Below are 24548 nucleotides of genomic sequence, written 5' to 3' on the forward strand. Positions count from 1 at the left end.
CCTCTGAGATGGAATTATTTATTTTTAATAAGGGATGAAGGAGCAAGGCCAGTAGAAATCCAAGTAACATTCAACAAAGACCAAGAAAGGGATGTTTCAATCTGAATTTTCTCCACCCATCTTGAAAGCACCTTGTCTTTGTGTTATTCTCATAGGAGAGCAGCTAATTCTTGGACAATGGTGGGAGGGGAGATAACAGAAGCATGCTAAGAACGTGGCACTTGAAATCAGGCCTGGTAAGACCAGTGTGCTACTCTGCCAGTGCTGAGTGGAATCTAAATTTAGGGATGCACAGGAGTTACGGGGCATAGTGTCACAGGAATGCTGCACAAGAACTGGAAGAAGAAGGTGCTCTTAGAGCTTCTTTACCATACTGCTCCAGATGGTCCATGTTCTTATGGGAAGTCTGATTCTGGAAAGAATTGTCAGCTCATCACATCCCGTCTGAGAAACTGAGGTAAGCAGGGAAGCAAATATAGCCACAGATTCCTTCTGGTGGACAGGCATGCATATAGCAAACACTAACTAGTGGGACTGAATGCCAGAAGTTTGGAGATGTTTGGGTTCACATTAGCTTTCTAAAGTTCAAATCCTTATCTGAGGCTTATCTGCATTTATCTAAAACCCTCTTGTCAGGAAATCTCAGGAGGAAAGCTCCTGTGAGAGACTTTGGATATTTATTGCCTGGCTGTGAAATGCTACAACAGCTTTTCTTGTCTACAGATTCTAGTCCTGGCAGAACTCAGGATCAGCAGAGACACATGTATACTCACTGACATACAAAATAGAACAAAACAAACATTAATTGAGCTTTTCCTTAGAAACTGTAATTGACTGAACACAGTGACTTCATTCAGGATAAGACTTCATTTCATTTTTGTCCAAGCAGCTCTGTACACCTTAAGCTGTCATTGACATAATTTTAAAAGACCATTCAACTAAGACACAAGCTGCCTTTTAAAATTGTTTTTCCTTATTAATTTTGAAGGGATTACAGTTCCTCTTTGTTTTACTTGGTAACTGAAATCCTTTCTCTGCTGAATTCAATAAAAGCTTTGCTGTTGATTTCAGTGAGAGTTGGATATCCTTTTAAATGTTAGAATAGCTCATTACATTTCAGTTTTTGATGATATTCATTTTCTTTCCACTTGGCCTGTTGCTTAGAGTAGAGACTGACAATGACTGGTCAGTTGCACTTTTGGTTCTAAACAACTTAACATCCATCCACAAAATAGGATCCCCTAAGGGTTACAAAGCTTTTGGAGAAATGAATAAACAATGCAAGAACATATTTCTGCTTAGTTTAGGATGTCATGGAAACTCACACCTTTAAAATTAAATTTCTAGTAAAAATTGACCTTTGCTCTCTCTTTGAAAAAAATTTTAAAAATCTCTTTCTGGGGTAAGAGAGTCCTTGTTGGTCTGGTTACTTTCTCTATGAGAAATAATTCTGTCTTGATTCAGCCAAACTACTGAAAGGCCAAGAAAGATCAAAGAAACTTAAATATTATGAATCTAAAGTTCTTAAAGTTCTTACAATTGCTTCTGTTCACAAGCAAACACAAAGAAGCACACACACATGCACACACATGCTCTCTCTAACTTACAGGTGAGTGCTTAGGCCAAAATGAAGTGCATTTATTTGCAAAGCTCTGTTTAAATGACATCACATTTTTTTTCTGCAGAGTAAGGAAATACAATTTATTTTCATATTGGGCAAGTGAAGGACTCTTGGGGCACACAGATCACTGGAGATGAAGCACACCCTGAAGGCCTAGGCAATCTCTACAGCTTGACTCCGCTTTTTTTGAAACTGCTTCACTGTTTTCAAATCCCAGTCTGAAACACTGAAATCCCAGTTCACTGAAACTGGCAGCTGTGAAGATTGCTTGAGGAGATAGTTTTGAGGTCTGCAGAATCTATGCAATAGAAATGTCATGCTTGAAATTCCTGATGCTTTCATGTGACCTACATAAATGTTTTTTATTTCTTCCTGTAGTGATTATAGACTTCTTTTTCATGGGTCTCTTGCATTAAGCACCAGAACTCTTTGTTAACAGCATGGCCCATATGTTGCCCTCACGAAACAGCACAGTGTGGAGCAAAGGAATAAAACCACAAGAGAGATGAAGCCAGAGTAGACATGGCAAGTCAAAAAAGAGGACAGAAAAACTTCCATAACAAAACCAGCAACAGAAACTCAGCTGGACAATGGTCAATGGTAAATATTACGCAAATATGATTATGATAATTACTTAAATTCCCAGGAGAGCACTGATGTTTTATGGTACAACCATTATTAGTGAGAGCCAAACCAACACAGCTAAGGTAGCTTGGCTAGTCTTCTCCCTCCTTGTGACTGAAATTCCTACTGGACAACAGGAATCAATGTCAGGACCAATTCTGGTACCAGAGCTGGGAAGAGTTTTGCTGATACTCTTTATGCTTTTGGGCAAGCATGTCTGAGCCTTAATGATGGGATGATGAGATTATGCAGGACCTTTGTAAGAGTTTCATTTTTCTTCCCAAAGAAACATGGAAGTTCTCCCTTTGAAAGCCCAGATTAACTTAATTCCAGTAAGTGTTTTCCATTTGCAGGTGCAACATACGCAAAAGACTATCATTTCGCTATAACATTTAAAAAGCACTATGAAAAGTTAAAATGATCTTCCAGGTATTTGTTTGTGTTTTATTGGGTAAACTTTGGTGAATATTTATTTTCAAATGCATACTCTAACATTTTAAATTGTATTATTATAAAGGTTGAGAAAATATAATAATACGTCTAATCAAAATATACATATCTTTATGCATATTTTTTCTTACACTAGTACACTTTTTTCTCATGTCTGTTTAACTTTTTGTATTTTATGGTAGAATAGAAGCAGTGCAGAAGAGCCTCATGTCATTAAGGAAAATGTCAAGGGCTTTCTGAAACAGTGAAGATTTAGGGTTTTTTCATCATTGCTAAATCATTAGAATTTACTGCTTAAATGTCTAATTTAAATCATTAAATAGTTCACTTTGCAACCCTGTACATATTATTTCAAAGGTTTTATTGTCTTCAGTAGAGACTCATGGAGAGATAAAGCCCATATTTCTCAAAAAAACTTTTTATGCTGTAAATACAGCAATGCATTAAAGCTAACTAAACTGTTCATCTATTAACTTAGATTAAACCTAACCCATTGTATTACAATATTTCTAATATAAATATTTTTCTTTTTTCCTGTTTGTATTCTCTCTTGGATTAAAATGTATCAGAAAAATGGAATTTCATCCACAACTCATGTCAGTATTATTAAGAATATTCTAAATGGGGAGAAAATTTTCAAAATTGTGCCTTTTTTTGAAGGGTTCTGTTGTGTCTTGAATCATGATCTCTCACTGAAAGGATTTTTTTTAAAACTGATTTATTCTATAGTATAGAAGAAAAACAGTTTTTTTATAGAACAATCCATGTACAGAAGAGAAGGCAGACATTGACAGACTGTACAGAGGCAGATTGATTTTTACAAGATTTATACACTCCTGTACATCAAGGGAGCTTTGTCAAAATTTGTATTGGCTTCAGTAATTTAAATATTCTTGGTTATATCCCCTAATTTTATATTTCTGAACACAGATATAGACTAGAAATTTTTCTTAAGACAGCCAGATAGTGTACATCCTCTATAACAACACAGATGCAGTTGTCAATTTAGCCTCCACAGGAGTTTTGGGGGAAGTTAAACACATTTCACAGCAACTCGCTTTACTGCATTCTGCAAAATTTGTAATTGGAGGATTCAATGACCTAGAGGAAATACTCTTTTTCCTCATAGATCCTCTGAAGATGTTATAGATTTTTTTTCCCCTCCTCACTTAATATCACAGATACCATCAAGATGACAAGGAATGGCCAGCATACTTCAGTCAAGGAGGGGGGATATTTCAGAACTTGTCATGATTCATTAAAAGATCAGAATGGTTCTGTTGGTGACTCTTCCATGATAAAAGTTCTCTCACTCAAAGATACAGGAACAGACATTTAGGACAATATAACTTGGAAAATCATACTCAGATACAATAGATACAATGTTGTTCAAATGTTTTTTGTCATCCAGTGCTCTTAGAAGTGGTAAAAAGCATAGGTTTGCTTGAGATCATATACCACATGCATTAAGGTTCTTTCCACCAGGAGAAAGATTTTGATACAGGCTTGTCACAAAGATGCCGTGATCTTGTGAGAAGGCAAAGACATGCTATTCTGGAACAATTAACATGAAGATTCACTGATAACTAGCTAAGCCTCTGATCTTAGTTTTTACACTTGTCTAACTGCAGAGTCTTCCTGAGCGATCACCCTGCCATGTCATAAAGGGAAACATGGGAGGACTGTCAGAAAGGAAGGTCCTTTCCATGTGAACGTGGAAATGGAGGAAGGAAAAAGCTGTGTGAGCCGAGCAAAAATTCAAGAACTAAGAGAGAGAATCACAGAGAATCAGTATACACTGTAGAGCCGTTCTAGAATGTCAGTGAATAACAAAAATAAAAGAAATCTGGAGTTGAAAGTGGTGTGGAAGACTACAACCAAGGAAGAAGGAGAACATTAAAGTCAAATTCAGATAGCCATGGAGAACTGATCTGTTCAAATTACTGGTGACACCAGTGTCCTGACATGGCAGCATCAGTGTCAGCCAAGCTGAGAACACTACTTCCAAGTACTTGTGAAAGCTCCATAGAAAGATAAGATAAAGAATCTAAAATTAGTTCTTTAGTTCTTAGTTTACCAAACAAGGTTTCCAAGTTTGAAATACAAGTAGATGTTATATATCAATGCCTTTATCTTCACAGAACCCTTTACCTTCTTTCTCTTGTTCACTGTTACAGGATCCTATATTTTGTTTTATTATTCTCTGGTGCTCATTATCTGAAAATTCAAACTCTTCATTGAAGTTTTAAGGTAAGATCTTTGAAAAAGCCAACCAACCATGAAATAAGAAAGCAGTGATCTGTTCTTTTCTTTCTGACCAGATTAGTACAAAGCATTTTGCTTTTTGACCAGGAGATATCTGAAAATTTCAACTCATACACACACTTCAATGCAATTTATTGCTTTGTACACTAGAATCTAGTGTACAAATTGAGATTGTCTTAAATAATTACCCTCTTTCCAAAAGATTTACTGTGGAGCTGAAGGAAGAGAAAAAGGCAATGACAATGGGAGAAAATGTGAGATTTGATATATAATAACAATATGCTCCTTTTCTAAGGCCTCAAGAATTCAGCAGACCATAATTTCTACAGGACATTGGATGCTATCCAGGAAAAGCATTCCATTTGAAGGCATCAAATAATCTAAAAATTTTAGAGATTTGCAGCACATACGCACCACTATTTCTACCTTATCAGAAAACAAGAATGGTCCAAGATTACCTAAGGCAGCAGTGGCAAAATAGAGTGATACTGAAAACATGTCAATCTAGAAAAGGAGTAAGATCCTTTCAGCCTTCACCAGCTGCATCATTATGTATATAATGTCTGAATATCACTGGGTTGGAAAGCCTAGAGTGTAAGTACATTGGTTTAATATATTTTCTGTGTGATAAACGTTCTGTTACTTCCTACAGTTTTACTTTTTTTCAAAGCTGGTTTCTTCTGTCAAAGGCTAAGCCACTCTTTGATGTTATATAAAGTATATTTCTCAGTTAAAAAATGCTTCTGTCTATTCTCTATTCTAACAACTTATGATACTATTTTCAACTATATTTATAAGAAGAATTTTTTGTTTCAATCTGTCCCTTCTCCTGATCAGTGATATTTAGTGATGCACCAGTCATGTAAGAATCTAAGCATTAAGAAGTCACATGCAGATGTCTCTTCAGCTATTTTAAAGATTTAAATTTGTCTGCCTACTCCTTTTTTTCCCTTCTGACATTTTGCCAAATATTCTCATAAATTACTTTTTTCCCCCTAGGGCTGAAATAAAGCTTCAGGGTTTAGGGTTCCTCAAGGTGCTGTGGCATATTTTCTCATATAAGGAAAACACAGAATAGCACAACATAACAGCTTTAGATGATAACATTTTACAAGTAATTCTGCCGCCTTTATGTCCTCCAAATCTCTTGCATGAAAAGTATTGTATCCTAGTGACTGGCCTTGAGCCTTAAAGGGAATTTAGTTATATGGTTGTGAGCAGATAATCTCCCCCAAATTCGTTTGCCAAATGGGTGTCCAATTTACAGTCCCAATTACCTGAATTGCATGCATAATTGAGCTAATGAAACACACAAATGCGTAACTGGTCCTAAATAGTCATTTCTATGTGCAATTGCAGTAATTGCATGCTCCTCATGATTTTGAAAATCAAGAATCTTATGTTAATTTGATGCTATTTCATCTTGTGTAACAGTTATGTTTAAAGATTAAGTTTATCATTCACTAAATGTGTCAGCATTGTTCTATTATGTCTTTTTTCCATTATGGTAAATTGATGGATAACAGAGTTCAACATTGCAGGGACTTTATGCTGATAAGCAAGGTTCAAACATTTTCCTAAAGTAAGCAAGAGTTCAAATTTATTTCTATACTGTCTCAAAATAACCACAGTTTTATACTTCTTTAAACAGAACGTTTAAAAAGGAATAATCATTTGAGGTAACTAGATTTTTGGGGAAAGACATAAGTCACATAACTATTTTTATCCATATGTTCTGATTCAGAATAATCACATTACAGAAATATCTAATTAATGTAACACTTTGTTTCAGTCATGGGTCCTGGCAAAACCTAAGTCTCATTTTCTGTTTTCAAATGCAGGAAATCTTGTATCTCTTGTTACTTACTCTGCTGCCACCCCATCTGTTCCTCTCTTAGACTGCAATTGCTTTCTGGGTGACATAGAACTAAGACCTCTATGAGAGAAATTAGCAAGTGCCATGGCATGACTGAAGGACTCAAATATCCTATGAAAACTGCTACATAATTACACTAAAAGACTCAGCTGTTTTGTACTATTAAATTGTATGGTATAAAGACCAAGAACATATATTGCAGTTGTAGCACTAAGTCATCAGACATAGTTCATTTTGAAATTAAAATTAGTATTTCAATCACTTTACTGTAATGATCAAACTATAAACAATATAATTCAATTGCAGGGATTATGTTTTAATCTTCTGAACGTAAGATCTGACTTTGTATTTCTCTTTCAGTGGATTTAACAATAGCAATAGGGTTGATAAATGCAGAGCCAGAAATATTACATTCATTATTACAAATAAGGCACAGAAAAATTACTGAATAACAATAGCTGAAAGAATAATCCAAAGTATATTAAGAGGATAATGTTGATTATGTTTATAGTTAGATAGCAAGTTATGGCTGAATGCCATTTAAAACATTTTATATATTAGGCCTCAATCCTGTAATCTGTTTCACTCAGGAAATCCCCCAAGCCATCTGTGAAACTACTATGAGGAACGTACAGATTTTGTCATGCATATGTCACTGCATCATTCCTGTCCCAGACCTAGTAATGTGATCAATTTTGTAATATAGGCTATATTTACAAAAAAAAAAAAAAAAAAAAAAACTAAAAAAAAAACCCAAAAAACAAACAAACAAAAAAAAACTAAAAAAAAAAATTAAAAAAATTGAAAAAGTCATTAGAACAAACAGTCAAGTTAATAAGTAGAAGCCAATAAAGGTGAAAAAAATCAAACTTACCTTCAATAGCTGCTGGTTTCTTTCTTGGGCTGTGTTCCAGAAGTAGACGAGGTGGTGCAAACTCCTTATGTCCTGCACCTAAGAATACAGGTTATGAAGCATAGAAAATGTATTCACCAACAGGCTGAGCACTTTCACTGGGAGGCTGAGCTCCCTTCAAAATGGCTCATTCATGTTAAAAATATTACAGTGTGCATTTAAGCTAATACCTTTTAGACACGATAAGAAGGAAATGTATTTCCCAACAAATAGAGTAATTTATTTTTAAGAGTCACATTTGAAGCTGCTGAAGTCCATGTCCACTCAAACATATGCTGAAATGCTACACTTCTGGTTTTCTTCCTTAGACTCAACAGATAATAATAATAATACTATAATAATAAGGTTGCATATCATGATGCCTCTTCTACAACAAAGTTTTATTTTCTTCTGTCAAGCAAATGATCTTCAGTTGCTCCCTAAAGTCCACTTAATGAGCTCCTGGAAACACCAGTAAAAATTATGATGTTTCTCATCCTTAAGGCTTATTCTTAATTAGCCAATACCAACCAGGTCATGGATTGTAAACACTGATGAGGTTGTGATTCCAGCTGCTGACTGAAATACCTCTACTCAGAGTGTTCAGCTGGGACTTTCTGTACTGTCTTAGCCTTTGTGCAGATATCATGTTTTGTACAAAACAGTTCTCACTTCATTTCTCCACAGATTCACAAACATATTTAATGTACTCTTATACTATTTATGCTAATTTTCTAGTTTATGACATATTTGCAGTCTCCTTATTTCCTTTTATTTCACTGGCATTTAGTCTCAGAAGCTGTCCTGTCACTGTCATTTGGAAAGTGTATTTTTTGTGACCTGAGAAATAAAATTAAATAGTTAAATATTACATTGATTCAGTCATATGCACCAGCATACATTCACTGCACCAGAGTCCACATGCAATCAGACTGTTAAAGTTCAGCTCCAGCTTCACATCAGAAACTCAAAGCCATGCCTCATGCTTGATGATAGAAAAGAAATTAAGGCTTTAATGGGCCTTGGAAACTGCAGCATCTTACTTACCCCTCTCACTTTGCAAAGGCGTGTATACTCATGGGGAATGCATGAGAAAAACATCATCTTGAAGACAGCAGTGGGATTTGAGCACCATGGACTTAATGCTATTGCACCTCATCAGCACATGTACAATTGAAAGCACAGAATTTGCAAGCATGTGTTTCAGTTTATCCAGTAATTTGTGTAAAATATCAAACATAGAGCGGCTCAAACTTGACATGTGCCTGAGCCACAGACAAAATGTTAACACATTGATAAAACCAATGTATTGAAGGTGTTTTGCAACAAATGGTAATGGTCCTACATTTTCCATGTACCTCCTGTCTTGGCAATAGACCCTAGTGCATATTTACTGATATCATCACAGAATAACTATAGCCTTAAAATGAATGTTAGGAAAACTTCAGGAATCCAGATATTTAGCCATGATTTTCCAAATGCTTTATGTCTGAAAAAAACATCTTGAAGCTGCAAACTGAACCAATGAGCTGCCGATTACCTTTGTTGTCAAAATGAATAGAAAAGTTCTATTCATAACCACATCAACGCACAGAAACTGGAGCAATTGAATTTCCAGTTCAAAATGAGAACAAAAAAACCCCATAGCAATTAATAAAGAATAGATTTTTTTTTCTTCTACATTTGATCAAAGTCCTAGAATAAACATTAGTTCTTTTTCCTCATTTTTTTCCTTTTTTTTTTCCCTTTACAGAACTAGACCACATATTCCCTAGTTAAAGAAAGTGATAATTTTTATAACTTGGACGAATATTTTGTGTGAAAAAGGATAAAGGGCAGTGGCTCAGAATGTTGACTAGATGAGTAATGATGAAGGATAGTCGATAATTTGAACTGCAGAGTGGTATCTACAGTGTGGGGCAATGATCTAACTCCTCTAGGTCAAATTGTAGGCTGGTCCCATTATCTCCCTGTGCTTTGCTGTGGCAGCAGTTTTCTAATGATAGCACCAGTGTGTGCATAATGCCAGTATGATACTGCTTATTGCTAATGACTTGTCAGGTTCTATTTTATCGCTTTACAAGTTTTAAGCAAATCATTTATTTCATGCAAATTGACCACATGATCCAATATGAGAGTGTTTTAAGTTTAAGCTTCACAGATCAAAAACTTTCCCTTAGGCCAAAATGTTTGTTCTGAGCAGGTTCCCATCCACTCTGATAAAAGGCTTCTTTAATGTTTCCATGTCTTATTAAATGTCTCTCTATTCACTTTGATGGGAATGTAAAGGACAGTAAATGAATAAATATTTTATCCATTCTTTTGATGAAATATGTTAAAGGGGATAACCTAAGTCAAATTTCTTTCCTTTTCCTTCTCTCCTCTTTAAGTTATAAAGCACAAGTGGTTTTCTGTAGTACAGACAACTGATAAATAGAAATGAGGAATTGACTTCAACAGATCAGACCATTCGTATTAATGATGTCTGCTATCTTGACTCTGGCAGTGGCCAGTTGGACACATATCCATGATGTAAATGAGAGGAAGGCAGGATGTATTTAATGCTCTCAGTGGACAATCACATTAGGCCATGAATTACAAAAAGTTGTTATCCAGATTACCACTGTTATTGCTGGACATACACTTATCTCACAGCCTTAAAAATTCAGCCACAAAAAGCACTGCATAGTTATTTGCTTCTCATTTCCAACATAGTCTCCATTTTACTGCGAGGAGATAAGCCACTAAGGTTCATTTAAGCTGCTTTAAAAAAAAAATAAAGTAAGTTTTGATTTCTCCAAAAGATGTAATTGCAAGCACAGAAATGTCCATGCATTTTTACGCCAGTCTGTCCCTAGAGTTGATCCACAACATTTCCATGTGTCATCTGTCCATGCAGCTGTGCTTTAGGTATCTTCTTCATATATGATATTGTAAAAAGCTGACAACAAATTAAATCTGATGAAAACAGAAAGAGTGAAATATTTTGGATTTAAGCTCATGGGAATGATCTCACCAGGAGAAAATAGTGTCACATTAAGGCATGAGTACCTTCCTCCACAGGCTCAAAGGAAAGAAACAGGCTGCAAGGATGAGTACGTTTAGGACTCTAACAAGGTAACAAGAATACTTCATTGAAAATCAGCTACAGTCCTCAAGCTCTGGGAAACATCTGTCATCAGTGTTTATCAAATTGATTGAGATGTCTTGAAGAAATTAATCCTGACTTGGTTTATTAATATTTTAGATTTTTTATTGCATGATAAGGAATACAAGACAAACTTTAATTACCTTACATTTCTCAATCTAGAAAGTGTCCATTCTACGTGTGTCAAAAATGTCATATTTAAATATTATGTATAAATAGATTTATGATAATATCAAATTATATGAGTTTTTCTTCTTTCCTGATCTTCTGAGTTCAACTTGTTTGCAGCAACCTTAATAAAGTGTCTAAATATATATTTCTAGATAAAAAGATTAAATACTTGTTATTATTATTATTATTATTATTATTATTATTATACCGGCATTTCAGACTAGTGAATATTCCAATTGGATATGGAGAGAAATAATGCTATCACAGAGTGCAATATGTGGAAATGCCATTCCTATGACTATTCATTTCCTCATATCCATATACCAATTCCTTGAACACCAGGAATACTATGGTCCAACAGCACCAATACTTTGTTACACTTTCTCCGTGCTGCAAAATGTCTTCAGATAAATCTCATTCTGCTCAGATATGACATCATTCTCTAGTGAGAGTAAAAATAATTCAAATAAAGTAATTGTTACTGCAGAGTCATTTTTTATGAAAAATAAATTCCAATCAAATGTTTAATGAATGTTGGAACGAGGCATGGATCAGCAGAATGAGGCAAGACTGCCAAATATGCTTTTAGAGGACTGAAAACATAATGGAGTCCAACCCTGTTGCCCAGGCTTCCCATTTTGATGTGTAAGTGGCTACAAGTTAAAGGTGAGTCTCTCCCCAGCTTTCAGTCATTACTCTCCAGACGTTAGGCTGTGGCCATTCTGGGCAAGGGTTTCTCTGCTTACTATGTGTGCATGAAAGGAGCAAACTGTTTTTTCACTAAGAAAGAACAGCTGAGGATCAAGAGGTGAGATTATGTAACTGTACTGAACAATGCAAATGCTCATTTTCTGGAATGTATTACTTGAAATAAAATACTGATGCTCCATATGGGCATTCTTTCCTAAGGAACACACTGTGACACAAGGATTTCATGCACACTGGCAATTAAATGGGGCCTGGGAACATTACTGGGCTCTGGATATCAGATATACATATCCTGCAACATGTTTTTGTATAGCCTGTGACAACTTCGACTTGTGCCAAGCAGCAGTGAAAAAATTCATTGGCTCAGTTCAGGAATTGGCAGGGGCCAGGGACCACTCCCAAAAGATAGCTGAGATACATCCAACCCATTTTGACCTTGAGGAAGTGTACTGGATTTGGGTCTCTCTATGGGAGAAAAAAATCACATTCAGAGAGAGAACAGTTGAGTTGAATTTGGTTTAGTAATCTAGATGTGGCCACATAACAAAATTACGTCAAATGGGAAAAAAATTCTAAACGGGATTTTAAAGACCTATTTGGAACAAAATTTTTGGCAGGGGAGGATGGACTTAATGGATAATAAAATGAGACTTTTAAGGAAGTATATTTTTGTAGCCAACAAATATTTCAGTTTTTTAATTGCACTCAGAAGGTGGTTCTTTATTAAATTGTTAATTGCCCAACATAAAGTGAAACTCTGACTTCACATAAGGCTGATGACATGAAGAAAAACCTACGCTACAGTATAGGCAGTGATTACCAGCAGCAATGCAATCTTTTAAATTTTAGTATTGTCACACTGACTATCAGCCGGTTTATTTTATGATGCATAAGAAAAGAAGAAAAGGAGAGATTACATGGATGATGACAAATCTATCTATGTTCCACTATATCTATGTATTTGAAATCCATTAACAATAACACAAATAATTTTGGAATTCTACATAGAGTCTAACTTGAGTAGAGCACATTATTGTGAGATACTCCCTCAACACACAGGCAGTGAAATCAGGCCTGTACAAATAACCTAACAACCTTGGGAGTCCATCCGTCTACTAAGCTGAAAGTAAGGACCAGTAGGTTAAAACTGAGGGTGTAGGAAGGAAGGATGCAGACTGATATTCTAAATGCTCTTTTGAAAGGGAGTAAGGGGAAGGATTAAATTTCTCTTCTCAAGGCACCAAAGAGAAGTAGCAGCAACTTGATAGAGTTCTATTTTTAATGCATAAAGATTTGAGTTCATCCTTTGTTGTTGATAATGGATTCTTATATATATTTCTATGTAGTAATAATATAATATATGCTATATACATGTGCATACATGAACATATAAATACATATCAATATTTATTTAGAATGAATCAGAGAATGGTTAGGATTTGAATGGACCATATATTTCCAAATTCCTACCATGATTTAGTGATGTTTCTGAATAGAAAATACTTGATTTGGTGATTAAACAGGTGTGAGAATCATTGTTGCAGACTCCTGGAGGTTGTGCGAACATCAGTTGCTGTGTTTTCACTCAGACACCAAATCCAATTAAAGTCACAGCTGGGAATTTGTTTGATATTTTTTTTCCCTATGCATTTGTATCTCACACAATGCAAGTGTGCATAATAAGTGTACAAATGAGGCAAGCAAGACTGGTGTGGGTAGAGCTATTGGCATTTTGGGGTTTTTTGTCTGTTTTAACTTAAAGCAGATATTATGGGTCCAGAAATGCATGCAATGAAATTTAGCTGCATGACAGAGCTTTCAGTTTAATCTATTTACAAAAATATATCTCTGAGAACTCCCTTATAAAGATTTTCTTACCACAAAATCTCTCTTTAGCGCAATCCATATTTATGAAAACTGTTCTAATTTTTATGTTCTTCAGAAGACTGAAGTCATTAAAGGGGTTAAGAGCTAAACATTAACAGTTTTGTCATTATAAGTTAAGAAGTCACACCGTCTTTCCTGACATTAATATAAAATTGAATTGGAAAAAAATTGAAAATTGAATTTGCTGCCTCCACTTCCTCTCATTATTTATCACGGGCAGTTAGCAGGTAAAAATAAACCTACATGTTATGTTAAAAACATCAAAAGATGGATCTCAAAGAACTAAGTACGAGGACAGTGGAAATTATGGGTTATTGTGTGGTAATGATGGGTTATTATATGCATAGTGTAGAGGCAGACTACAGAGGCAGAGGCAGACTACAAAATGAAAAGACATATTCAGTCTTTCTCTCTCTCCCCAAATTACCTTTAATAAACTGGTATCATATGCAGTGACCCCTAGCATAATTAACATGAATATCAGGAGTTGGCATAGATGCTTTTTTTTTCAGAATATGAAATAGCCAATTAAACCAGAAAACACTGCAACTAAATACTTGCAGCTAACAATTAAATCGAACAGAGGGACCTTATAAGCTGTTATGGTGAAAAGTAATAGACACTGACTATGTCATGTGAGCACTGCTTAGTAATTTCTATTCTTTGCGTTTGGTTTATCTGTACATATCATATTTTCAACGATCCTTAGTCCAACTACATCTAAGAAACATTCAGTGCTCAAGTCAAAAAAGATATAAGTGATTGCTACAAGAATGATAATGCTTTATGTTGTCTTCAAGAAAGAGTGTATATGCCAGTTTTTGCAAAACAAAACCAACCGAACATGGATAAAATCAAATTGCAGATAAAATTACAAATTTTGATAATGTCTCACAATTACAGACATTTGTGGATAATGAATATACTTAATATAGAAATCACTGGAAGTCAAACTAAATCCAAGCATCTCTGTCCTCAAGCCACAAAGTTTTTCATATCTCTGAGTCTTTTTGCAAGAACGAGGCAAACAAGGAGTTAATGATTATGTCACTTGTGTTGTCTATACTTGACAATCATTTAAGACAGTGAATCCATAGCCATTTTTCAGAAGTTAGAATTTCAATAATGCAGTCTGAAATTAGAGGGAAAAGAACTGAGAGGTTTTATTAGATCAAATATCAGAGGAGGGCCCAAAGCTGCAGAGGGGTTGGCTCCTAACTCCTGTTTATTCGCTCCCACTGAAATCACTGGGAGCTAAGTTCCATGGCTGTAGTTATGAGAAATACTGGAAGAAAAACCAGTAGCAATACTGGAGAGCATGATTATTTTAAACCAATAATGCTTTGGTAGCAACTGATTCTGCTTTCACTTTAGTTTTGCCAGGGAAGATGCTCTATGCTTTAAAGAAGTTATTTTTAGAACAAAGGGTCCTGGGTTTCATTGTCATGAGTTTTATCCCTATTGCTCAAGGCATCCTCCATGACTTTTGGGTAAATGACTTAACTTACCATGTCTTTCCATTAACATATAAATGGATCTAAGAGAAATTAAAAAAAAAAAAAGTAAAATTTGGGCATTGTGAGCATACGGCAACTGAAATTACAAATCTTAAATTCTATGAAAGTGGAAGCTCTAAAGGCTGAGCTTTTGTTCTGGTGCAAAAATTGTTTAGCTTTCTTTTGATTGAATCATTTGGATAGGGAATATCTTCCACATTTATTCAAGAAAATATTTCTGTCTCTATTTTTTCTTTTCCCCTTTCACTCACTCCCAAAACACCATAGCAACTGGAATGCATTTTTTTCCAAGTGGCACCACTGTTTCCTTGATTCATCAACAGCTGCTCCTGATAATATAATTTGAAATATTATAGAAAACTTTTCATTTCAAGTCTTCATTTGAACAAAATTCTTGCTTGCACATTTGCAGCATATTTCTTGAATGTATCTAGGTTGTCTCACTACCAGACATTTAAAAGTTAACTTTCAGACAGTTATATCTAGATAAGTCACCCAAGGGATCCATTTATAGTCAATGGAGAGAAATTGGTACCTTCAAAGGGTGATTCATCTTTTCTATCTTAGGCATCTTTCTTAGGATGAAATTGTCCTCAGGAGGCCTCCATTTCATATCACTGGCTATAAAGACAGTTAAAGGTTAAAGCTGGGCAATTAACTTTTGGGTATCTAAGTGAGGTGCAATGAATTGCAAACATTTTATTTTGCAGTTGTCCATAAAGATGATGCTTCATGCCACCAAAGTATTCCAGGACTAAAAGAGCCATGCATGGTTTTTCACGCTGTAAATACTGTTGGTAGCATATTGCTCCCCAAACCACCAAAAATTGTATGAATGAATATCACATAAAGTAATAATTTTGTTTTTAAGTCTAATTAAAAAAAAAAAAAAAAGTTTAGGTATAATGTGTGTGGGCATTGAACACCTTTTGAAATCTCTATTATTTACTTTGTCAGATAATACTGGGTGTATTGAAGGACAAAGTGAAACAATAGGAAGGAAGGTGAATTGTCAGAGGGAGGAATAGAGGTTCCTGATGAAGAAATAATAAAGTAGTTTTTGGCTCATTATAGGTATATGTCATAAGTTAAACATCTTTTTGACAGGGCAGATACATTCAGGAAGAAAGATGGCATCAAAAGAAAGTTGCACCCGAAGAAAGAATGGTGAAAGGAATGGATCTGCCACAGCTTACAGTCCCAGCGGCTGTGGATGAGATACATTAGTAGATGGGCATAAAACAAGGCAAGGATGTGTTGCTTAGGTCAAAGCTAAACACTCTTCTGTCTACTGCATTTCATGTTCTCAGACCAGAAGAGGTGAGGAATTCTTGCCAAGCTGAAATGCTTCATAATGGAAAGTATCTTGTCAAAGTACTTTTGGATCCATTCTATGCTCTTTTTATCTATGTGATATGGTAAACTAGTACCATTACTGTTGTTGAAAGTGATCCTCCTCATTTTCCAGCAGAGACAGCATAGAATTCTATATTGGGATGAAATGAGTAACGTCCAGTTTCATAACAGAGATATAGGTTTTCCATTTTTAACAAAAAATGCAAGAGAAAAGTGGAAGCCCTTCAAAACACATTTTTTTCCTTCTTCATAACATTTCAGTGTATTCAGCATCAGAAGGTGTTTAAAGGCACATTGTATAGATGTCAGCTATTTTCCTTGTTATTAAAGTTGAAAGAAATTCAATGTATGGTGGCCAGCTTCCCTAAGAATTTTCAGAATTATATTTTAAAGATAACACATTCATTAGCTCACTTATAATTTTAGAATCATATAAACTGAGCTTATAAAACTGACTGAAGGAGAAGATTGTAGGTTATCATGCTTAATCAAAGGCAAAAGTTCACTCACAACCCATGTAGGATTCCTGCTGTACTGAAATGGATGGCATTTCAGATGCCGTTGGCAGTATTGTTTCCTTTAAGCAGCCCTATGAGAGAGCCTTGCCTCCAACTTACTCTGACAACCTCTCTGCACTCATTCCAAGGTAGCACAACCCTGCTTCCATCTCCTGTGTATTTCCTGCTTACACTTGAGTAATGACAGGAGATCCTTGTTCATCCATGCATTTCTCTTGCCCTCTTTGGTTTCTTGCTCATTAGGGTTCATCATTCTTGAGCCTGGAGGAAGTGAACCTTGAATATCAACCAGGTCTCTTGGACCCCTCTTACCACAGGATCTGTTGCCATGGGATTCTCCATAAACATCCCTAAAGAGTCTAAAGTCATCTGTCCTGAAATCCATGGCTGCAATCTTCCTTGCTGCCCTGCTTCTTCCCTGCCCATTGCTGAACTCCACAATCTCACGGTCACTGCGGCCAAGGCAGCCCCCCAACCTTCACATCTCTGACAAGGCCTTCCCTGTTTGTCACTATGAAGTAACCAGTACACCATTCCTTGTGGGATCCTCCACTGCCTCTGTCAGGGAGCTGTCATCAATTTACAGGAGCTTCCTGGACTGTTTGTGCCTCATTGTGTTACTTTTCCAGTAGATATCAGGGTAGTTACATTCCCTCCCAAGAATCTGTGACCGTGACTTTGAGGCTGCTTTGAGCTGCCTGTAGAATGCTTCCATTTTTTAACTTACTTTTTGTAGCATTAGTATCTGCTGTAATAATTCTAACTGGAAATCAATTATGAAAATGAGTCATTAAATGCAATTACTATTTTACAAAGTCCCTTGCTGAAGTTATTTTTACATTTTAAATAGAAAACTATTTTTTTTACTATTAGCTGTTTATGAGGGGTGTTTTGGCTTTTAACTTTTGCCTTTATTTTCTAAACAGCTTAGTTTTCAAAGCTAAAGTAGTTGAGTCTTTTGATGATCCTCCATTGAAATCACCTTTCATTTAAAACTTGTTTACTGAACTATGTGAAATGTTTTTAATACTAAATAGCAGCAATAAACATAATGCAATTGTGAGAATAATTTGGTTACTCTAATTTCTCTGCCTTCACAGCTTAAATTGGTTTGTTTCCATTAAAATTAAAGATTTAGACTCATTTCCATCAGCAAAGGTTTGTGGCTTTCTCTTGTATCTCATAATTTTGACCATCAGAATGCCTTGCAGTGAACTGTCAAAGAAAGACATCCATTCCTTTCTGCAGAAGCAGAATACCTCACATTCCCTTTGTAGCTGTTTCCAAGAGAGTGAGTAGCTTGAAATATTTTGGCCAAGGTACAATGAAGTGCCATAAGAGTGTTGACAGATGCAGCTTCATGTGCCAGCATCTGGCTCTGATTTACAGTGGGATGATATAAACTGGGAATAATGGGTAGTTGTTTTGCCTCTGTGGGATGGTGTCAGGATTGTATGCTGATAACATCCCCTTTGAGAGATCAATGTAATTTCAGAGTTTGACAAAATAGACAGATTTTGGGGGGGTGGGGGGGGAGGGGGGCAGGGAGCAGTCATAGACAAGAATCCTGGTAAAATGGAATCAGTGGATATCCTCTCATAGTTTCTCATGGCTGAATAGAAGTTTAAAGAAGAAATATTTAACTCTAAATGACAGATAATGTTTATTGTAAGAATTGCACATTAATAAATTAGTTAGAAAACTTTTTAACAACTTATACTTAATTTTCAGTTTCTCATACATGTATTTTAAATTACTGTTCATTAATTCTTTCCTTTCAAACTCATTGAAAACTCTCCCGGGATATTACTGGAGAAATAAATAGCTCTTTCATTCAATCATCACCATTTATGCCATCCACAGAAACAAGTGGGTTGGCAAGGGTTTCATCACGTGAACAGATTTTTGATAAACTGATAAACAATTAACTGTCATCTCTGAAGAACAATCCAGATGAGTCTTTTCAAATTTTGGGGTACAATTTTTTCTCAGCAGGCAGTAAAAAAGTAAAAAGTTTAAAAAGTAAAACTGGGAATATCTCACTGCCTCCCATATTTTGCTTTAGTATTTCTCTCAAACAAATATCTGGCTTGCTTGTCTTCTCCTACTGGGGACGGGGCTATTGAGTAGCTTGCACCAGAAAGCATCTCTCCATAGGAAAAAATAATATTCCTTTAGCATTTACTCTCAAATATGAAAGGCCATAACTCAGCTGAAAGTTTTTCATGCTGAATTTTTCCAAACAGCAAGCTAATAATATGCTTTCTTATTTATTATGACTGATTTTTACTTCTTTTTCTAATTGCACTTCATTAAATATATCCCCAGGGAAACTATATCAAAGTTATCTCCATGTAAATGTAAAGTAAGCGTAACAAGTAGAAATGTTACTCCCTGTCATTGAGATATCCATAACACATCCTAGTCTAATCAAGTAGGAGTGACACTTAAAAATAGTTCAAGAGCCTAAAGCGTTTTGCTATCGGAACAGCGGAGGGCAAGTATTTAGTTCCAGTGCTACAGCCCACCCACGGCAAATACAGGCATTTTTACTTTCTAAATTAGTCTTTATTGTTGTAGGGTTTTTTTTTTTTGTCTGTTTGGTTGGTTGGTTGGGTTTTTTTTCACAGTAATATAGTCCACCATCTTTTAATATTGATGTACCTTTATACCAGTATCTCCATATTTTAAGGCTATTAAATGGCAAGTATCATACTGACAGTCTTGAAATTCTCTTGCCATATTTTGTAGTAACGGTAGTCCCTTCTCTTTAACAGAATATTTCTTGACAATGAGGAAGAGGTAAGCCTTGGAAGAAAATTGTAGGCCTGAAGGATTTTCAGCCTACACTTTTCAGGAACAAGCAGTCTGTGAGATTCCCCAGGGATACTCATCACAATTTGCCCTTATTTCTTGATTCTTCAAGTTTGCCGGGGGGGGGGGGTGTGGGGTGGTTAGAGGTGTGTGGGGGAAGGGGTTTTATGAGCACATGTGCAAAAGGTGAGGCTTCAACGATTATTTTGAGAAGGTGGGATGACTGTTTTACCCTATGGGATACTCTCTTGCAACGTACACATACCAGAAATCCTGGTGAATTTCTCCAAATCATATATTTTCTTCAACAGTATAAGATAAGTAAAATTGCCTACAACACATTGGCTTTCATATTGGCTTTGGGACGGGCTTTGAGACTCTGGCATGGAAATACACAATAAATACAAGGGTACATTCATGAAAGGAACTGATATGGCCACATTCCTTTGCAGTCTAGCTGTTATTGGAAACAGCTATGTAGTGGTACAAGCTCCATAGGGCAATCATGTGCTTCAGTGCTAAGGTTTTAGAAAGTCCAAATTGTGAATAATACCACATCTGTGTTCTCACTGTCTTTGTTGTGAATTAAGCAGCTGTAAAGATCGTCCAGTAGAGAGTCGGGTGTACTGTGAAATGCAAGTGGTTTAACCAAAACCAGAACAGAGTAAAGGTATGCATGCAAAATAAACTTCTAAGTTATTAAAAAGAAAACAAAATCACATCACAAGTAGATAACATGCCTATGAGAAAAAAAAAAGTGCATTTCATTACTAAAAACCCAAGACATGCTTATCATTCTTAATTCAGCATGCACAACAACATGCTGAGGTGCCATGCAGAAAGACAGACATGCAAGAATTCAGTTTCAGTAGTTGCAAAACAAAAAAGGCATTTCATCAGAACAGCTCCTTGATCTGTCAAGACTAGTGACTGGCAAGCATTGCGAGGAAAGCAGGGGAAGAGTAGGGAACAGGATTATGGCCCGGGGGAGGGAATAAAATAGAGTAGATCCAGTTAACTTAGAGAATCATGTGATCCATGTTGAAAGAGTGACCAATTAGTACCCCTGAAATCCCTCCACATGGGTGAGGATTTCAAACTCACTAAAGTCAAAAATAGTTATGAAAACAAGTTTTAAAATTTCTGCTAAAATAGAAGCCTTTCTCCTACCAATAAAACATAAACTATGAATAAGAACATTAGGAATAGAACAAAATACAGGAATATCAAACAAATTGTCAAATACATGGAGTAGACTATATCCATTAAACTATATGTCAGTGACCTTCTGCATCCAAAAATTCTACCTTGGACTTGGAAATGCCAGTAAAAAAAATAAAGGTACCAGTCAGAACTAATATTCTTAAATAATCAAGCTTTCCACCTAAGGTTTTAATCTTTATAAAGAAAACTTGGAAAACTAGTCCTGAAAGAAATGCATATTAATTCTTCCTTTACAGCCAGACAAAAGGAGAACAAAGCAGTTCGGGCAGAGCAATTTGTCAATGCTGAGACAGCACTGCCTCGGCTGAGCAACTGTAGTCCAGGGAGAAATAGGACCAGAAAATCTATGAAAGGTGCTTCAGTAGTTCCTCTGAGAAATTGTCACTTATCATGAGCTTGTTAGACAGAAAGTAAAAAAATATTTTTAAGGCCCATTTCTCAAGAGATAAAATCAGAAAGCAGTTTTCCATACTGTGTGCAGTGGGCCTCAAACGGTCTACCTCTAAATGTATCAGTAGAACCCAACTGGTCACTGTTGAGGTCATGATAGTCACGGGAAGGACTTCTGGATTAGAGAAAATGAGTTTATGGCTAAAACTCCCCTATTATCATTGTAAAGAGCTGAGAGCTTCAAATACTTCTCTTTCATAAAAAAATATAAGTCTTAGAAGTTATTTGCTATTGATACAATTATTGGGTTTTAAAGGAGGACATCCATGAAATTTGTCAGTATCAAGGACAAATACTAACCAGCGAAACAAGAAAACCAGCCAATGCTGCATGAAGCGTCTTGGCAAAAATTCTTCCTTATATGGATTCCTTGAATTCCCTGTGTACATTTCATTCATTTTTTATAGCTAAGACTGCATTGTCATGATGAAACTTTGAGCAGGTGAATAATATTTCAGCTTCATTTGTTAAAATCAACATAAGAGCATTAACTGACCTCCAGCAGATTGATGTGACTGACAAAATGCATTATTTGATGTATTTTAAGAAGTGTATTTATTGATGAAACCTAAGGAACTGAGCTTCACTTTTAATGTTAATTGATTGAACACTATAAAATGCATTAAGTGAACTATTTTTCTATAAATTCTTGCTTAATATTTATATAAAAATAAAACCCCTTAATCTTATAGCAATGTATATGATTTTTTATAATAGAAACATTGCAGAAGTACTTTGTAAGAAAAAATGCTGAATGATATTACTAATAATGACATTATAAATTTAGTCTAAGGAATCAGAATTCATGTTTGATGCAATCAACCACAGAAAATCCCAATATGTCTATGCAAAGGAATTTTCTATGATAAAATTTTTTTCTCCTTCACAAATGGTAATGTTGAGATTGATAGATATTATTCCTTGTTTGAAAGAATTGCAGTGTCAAGGTGACTGTAATTAAATTCCTCAGCTGATTTGCACTTAGAACTCTTTGTTTGGACAAAGTTCTTTACCATAAAATATACAGATAGAAAAAAAGGATAAAATATACCAGATTTTAAATCTAATTGGATATTAGGGTTATTAAAGGGTGTTTTCCTCACATTTATTTATTCAGTGAAATGAATTACAGCAATACTTCTGTTCACAAAAGGACAGTGTAAAATGAGCACTTTGCCTGAGAAGGACTGTAACAAACCAATAGATACTGTTTGGTGGCTCTCTTCTCAATGATTTTCATAAACCAAGGCTGATCATACCTGACCTCTACTTTGCTTCTCAGAAACACTGAGCAGTGTTTCTGGAATCTGGATGTTCCAGCATTGCTTTTCACAGCTGGTGGGTTGAATAAAGTTCATTTTGAAGGCAATGCTTTTTTTTTTTTTTTTTTCCCTCTCATAAAAACCCATGTGGCTTCAGCACAACAGCCATCTGCAGCAATTAACTTCAAGGCTCAACAAGTGACTTGAGAGGTCAAAAAAGCAGTGACTTTACAGGTGAAGCCCCAGGTGGACTTTGGGAGATGTTAAGGGTAGTCCTTTTCCACTTCACCTAGAAATTAGATTATTTAAGATACTTTAAGACTTATTTCCACTTTTTGGAGCCTAAACCTGTCACCCTAGTTTTTCATTCACTTGTAAGGCCATCTGATCACGCTATGTTCATTTAATGTATTTGAGCTCTTTAACCTGTGGTTTCTTATCACACTGGTATGACACAAGACAAACACTGGAAGGGAAGAGTCATGTCTTTTATTTTCTAAAATTCAAGTCACTACAGACTTCATTCTCTATTTCACTGCTCCCCTTCATGGATTTCCCATTTTCCTTGTAGCTGGAAAAGTCAAAACTGAAAAAAACCCAAACTGTCCCTTCCTACAGCACATCTGCTTTGCCTCAGGAGAGGGTCAAACAGGCCAGAGAGCTTTCTGGGAAAAAAGGGCTTATTTGCTGCCGCTCATAAATGTCGGGAGAGCTGTAAAAAAGATCTTGAAGATCTCCATGAAAGCATTTCTTATGTGAATTGTTGATGGTACAGCTGTGTAAATCCAGAAACTACATCATTCACATTGGTACAGGGTGTTATTTTTTAAATCAAAGCATGATCAAGTCTCTGGAAGTTTTGGCTAATCATTCTCCCTCTCTGAGCCTAAAGCAGTCCCTCTGTTTATAACTGGTTGTCTTTAGAAGTCCTCTAGGAGATGCAGTATTTTCCTTTCTTTTAATGGAACCCTCCCCCTACTGAATCCCAAGCTTGTTCATTTTCTCTCTACAAAAATCTGTCTCCTCCCTCTCCCCTTTGTGAGAGTCTTTCCTTCTCAGCTACATCCTTAGGACTTCCCAGCTCTGTCTGAGCCTGGGCATGTCAAGAGAGGATGTAAGCCACAGGCACAGATAAGAAAAACAGCAACCAGTTCAGAGGTGTACCAGTGGAGAGCTTGTTGAGCAAATAACTGAACAAACAAAGCTGGTAAGGTTTAGAGTGTCCTTAAATATTCTCTCCTTATTTCTTCTCATGAATATTATTGCTTTTCACTCCTAAGGTTATGTCTTTTTAAAATATGTCTAGACTTCAGCGGGAATAGTATTTATTAAATAAGGTCAGGGTCGACTGACTTAATATTATGAGATGATGCTCAGTCATCATCAGTAGTTCTATCTTCTTTTTTCTGTGAGGAATTAGGTGTCTGTGTTAGAACAGATTAGCATGAAGATGTGGGAATAGAGAAGATAAAGCACACAAGTGGTGGATCAGCTAAGGTATTTTATATACTGACAACAATGGAAGTTCTATTTTTGAAGTATTTTGGAGTTAAGCCTTGCTATTTGTGGAGGAAAAAAACCCTAATAAACCAAATAATAAGCTATTAACAATAAGCTCCTTTCTCTTGCGTCTCAGCCCAAAGAAACATGGAAAATTTCAGCAATTTCTACAGTTTTCCATTGACTCTACTTTTAACATAACCTTGATTTTAATTCATGCATTGTAGACAGAAAATTAGAAGCTTTAATAAAACAGCCATTAGCT

General features: G+C 35.7%; 1 protein-coding gene across 1 annotated transcript in view; it reads right to left on the reverse strand.

Moving 5' to 3' along the window:
- Positions 1-24548, reverse strand: part of TRDN (triadin) — a 169205-nt gene that overhangs the window by 60617 nt on the left and 84040 nt on the right. The window contains exon 13 of the mRNA XM_038132155.1: positions 7711-7788. Coding sequence (XP_037988083.1) covers positions 7711-7788 — 78 coding nt within the window. The remainder of the gene's footprint in view (positions 1-7710; positions 7789-24548) is intronic.

The sequence above is a fragment of the Motacilla alba genome, chromosome 3 (genome assembly GCF_015832195.1).
Source record: "Motacilla alba alba isolate MOTALB_02 chromosome 3, Motacilla_alba_V1.0_pri, whole genome shotgun sequence".
Classification (NCBI taxonomy): domain Eukaryota; kingdom Metazoa; phylum Chordata; class Aves; order Passeriformes; family Motacillidae; genus Motacilla; species Motacilla alba.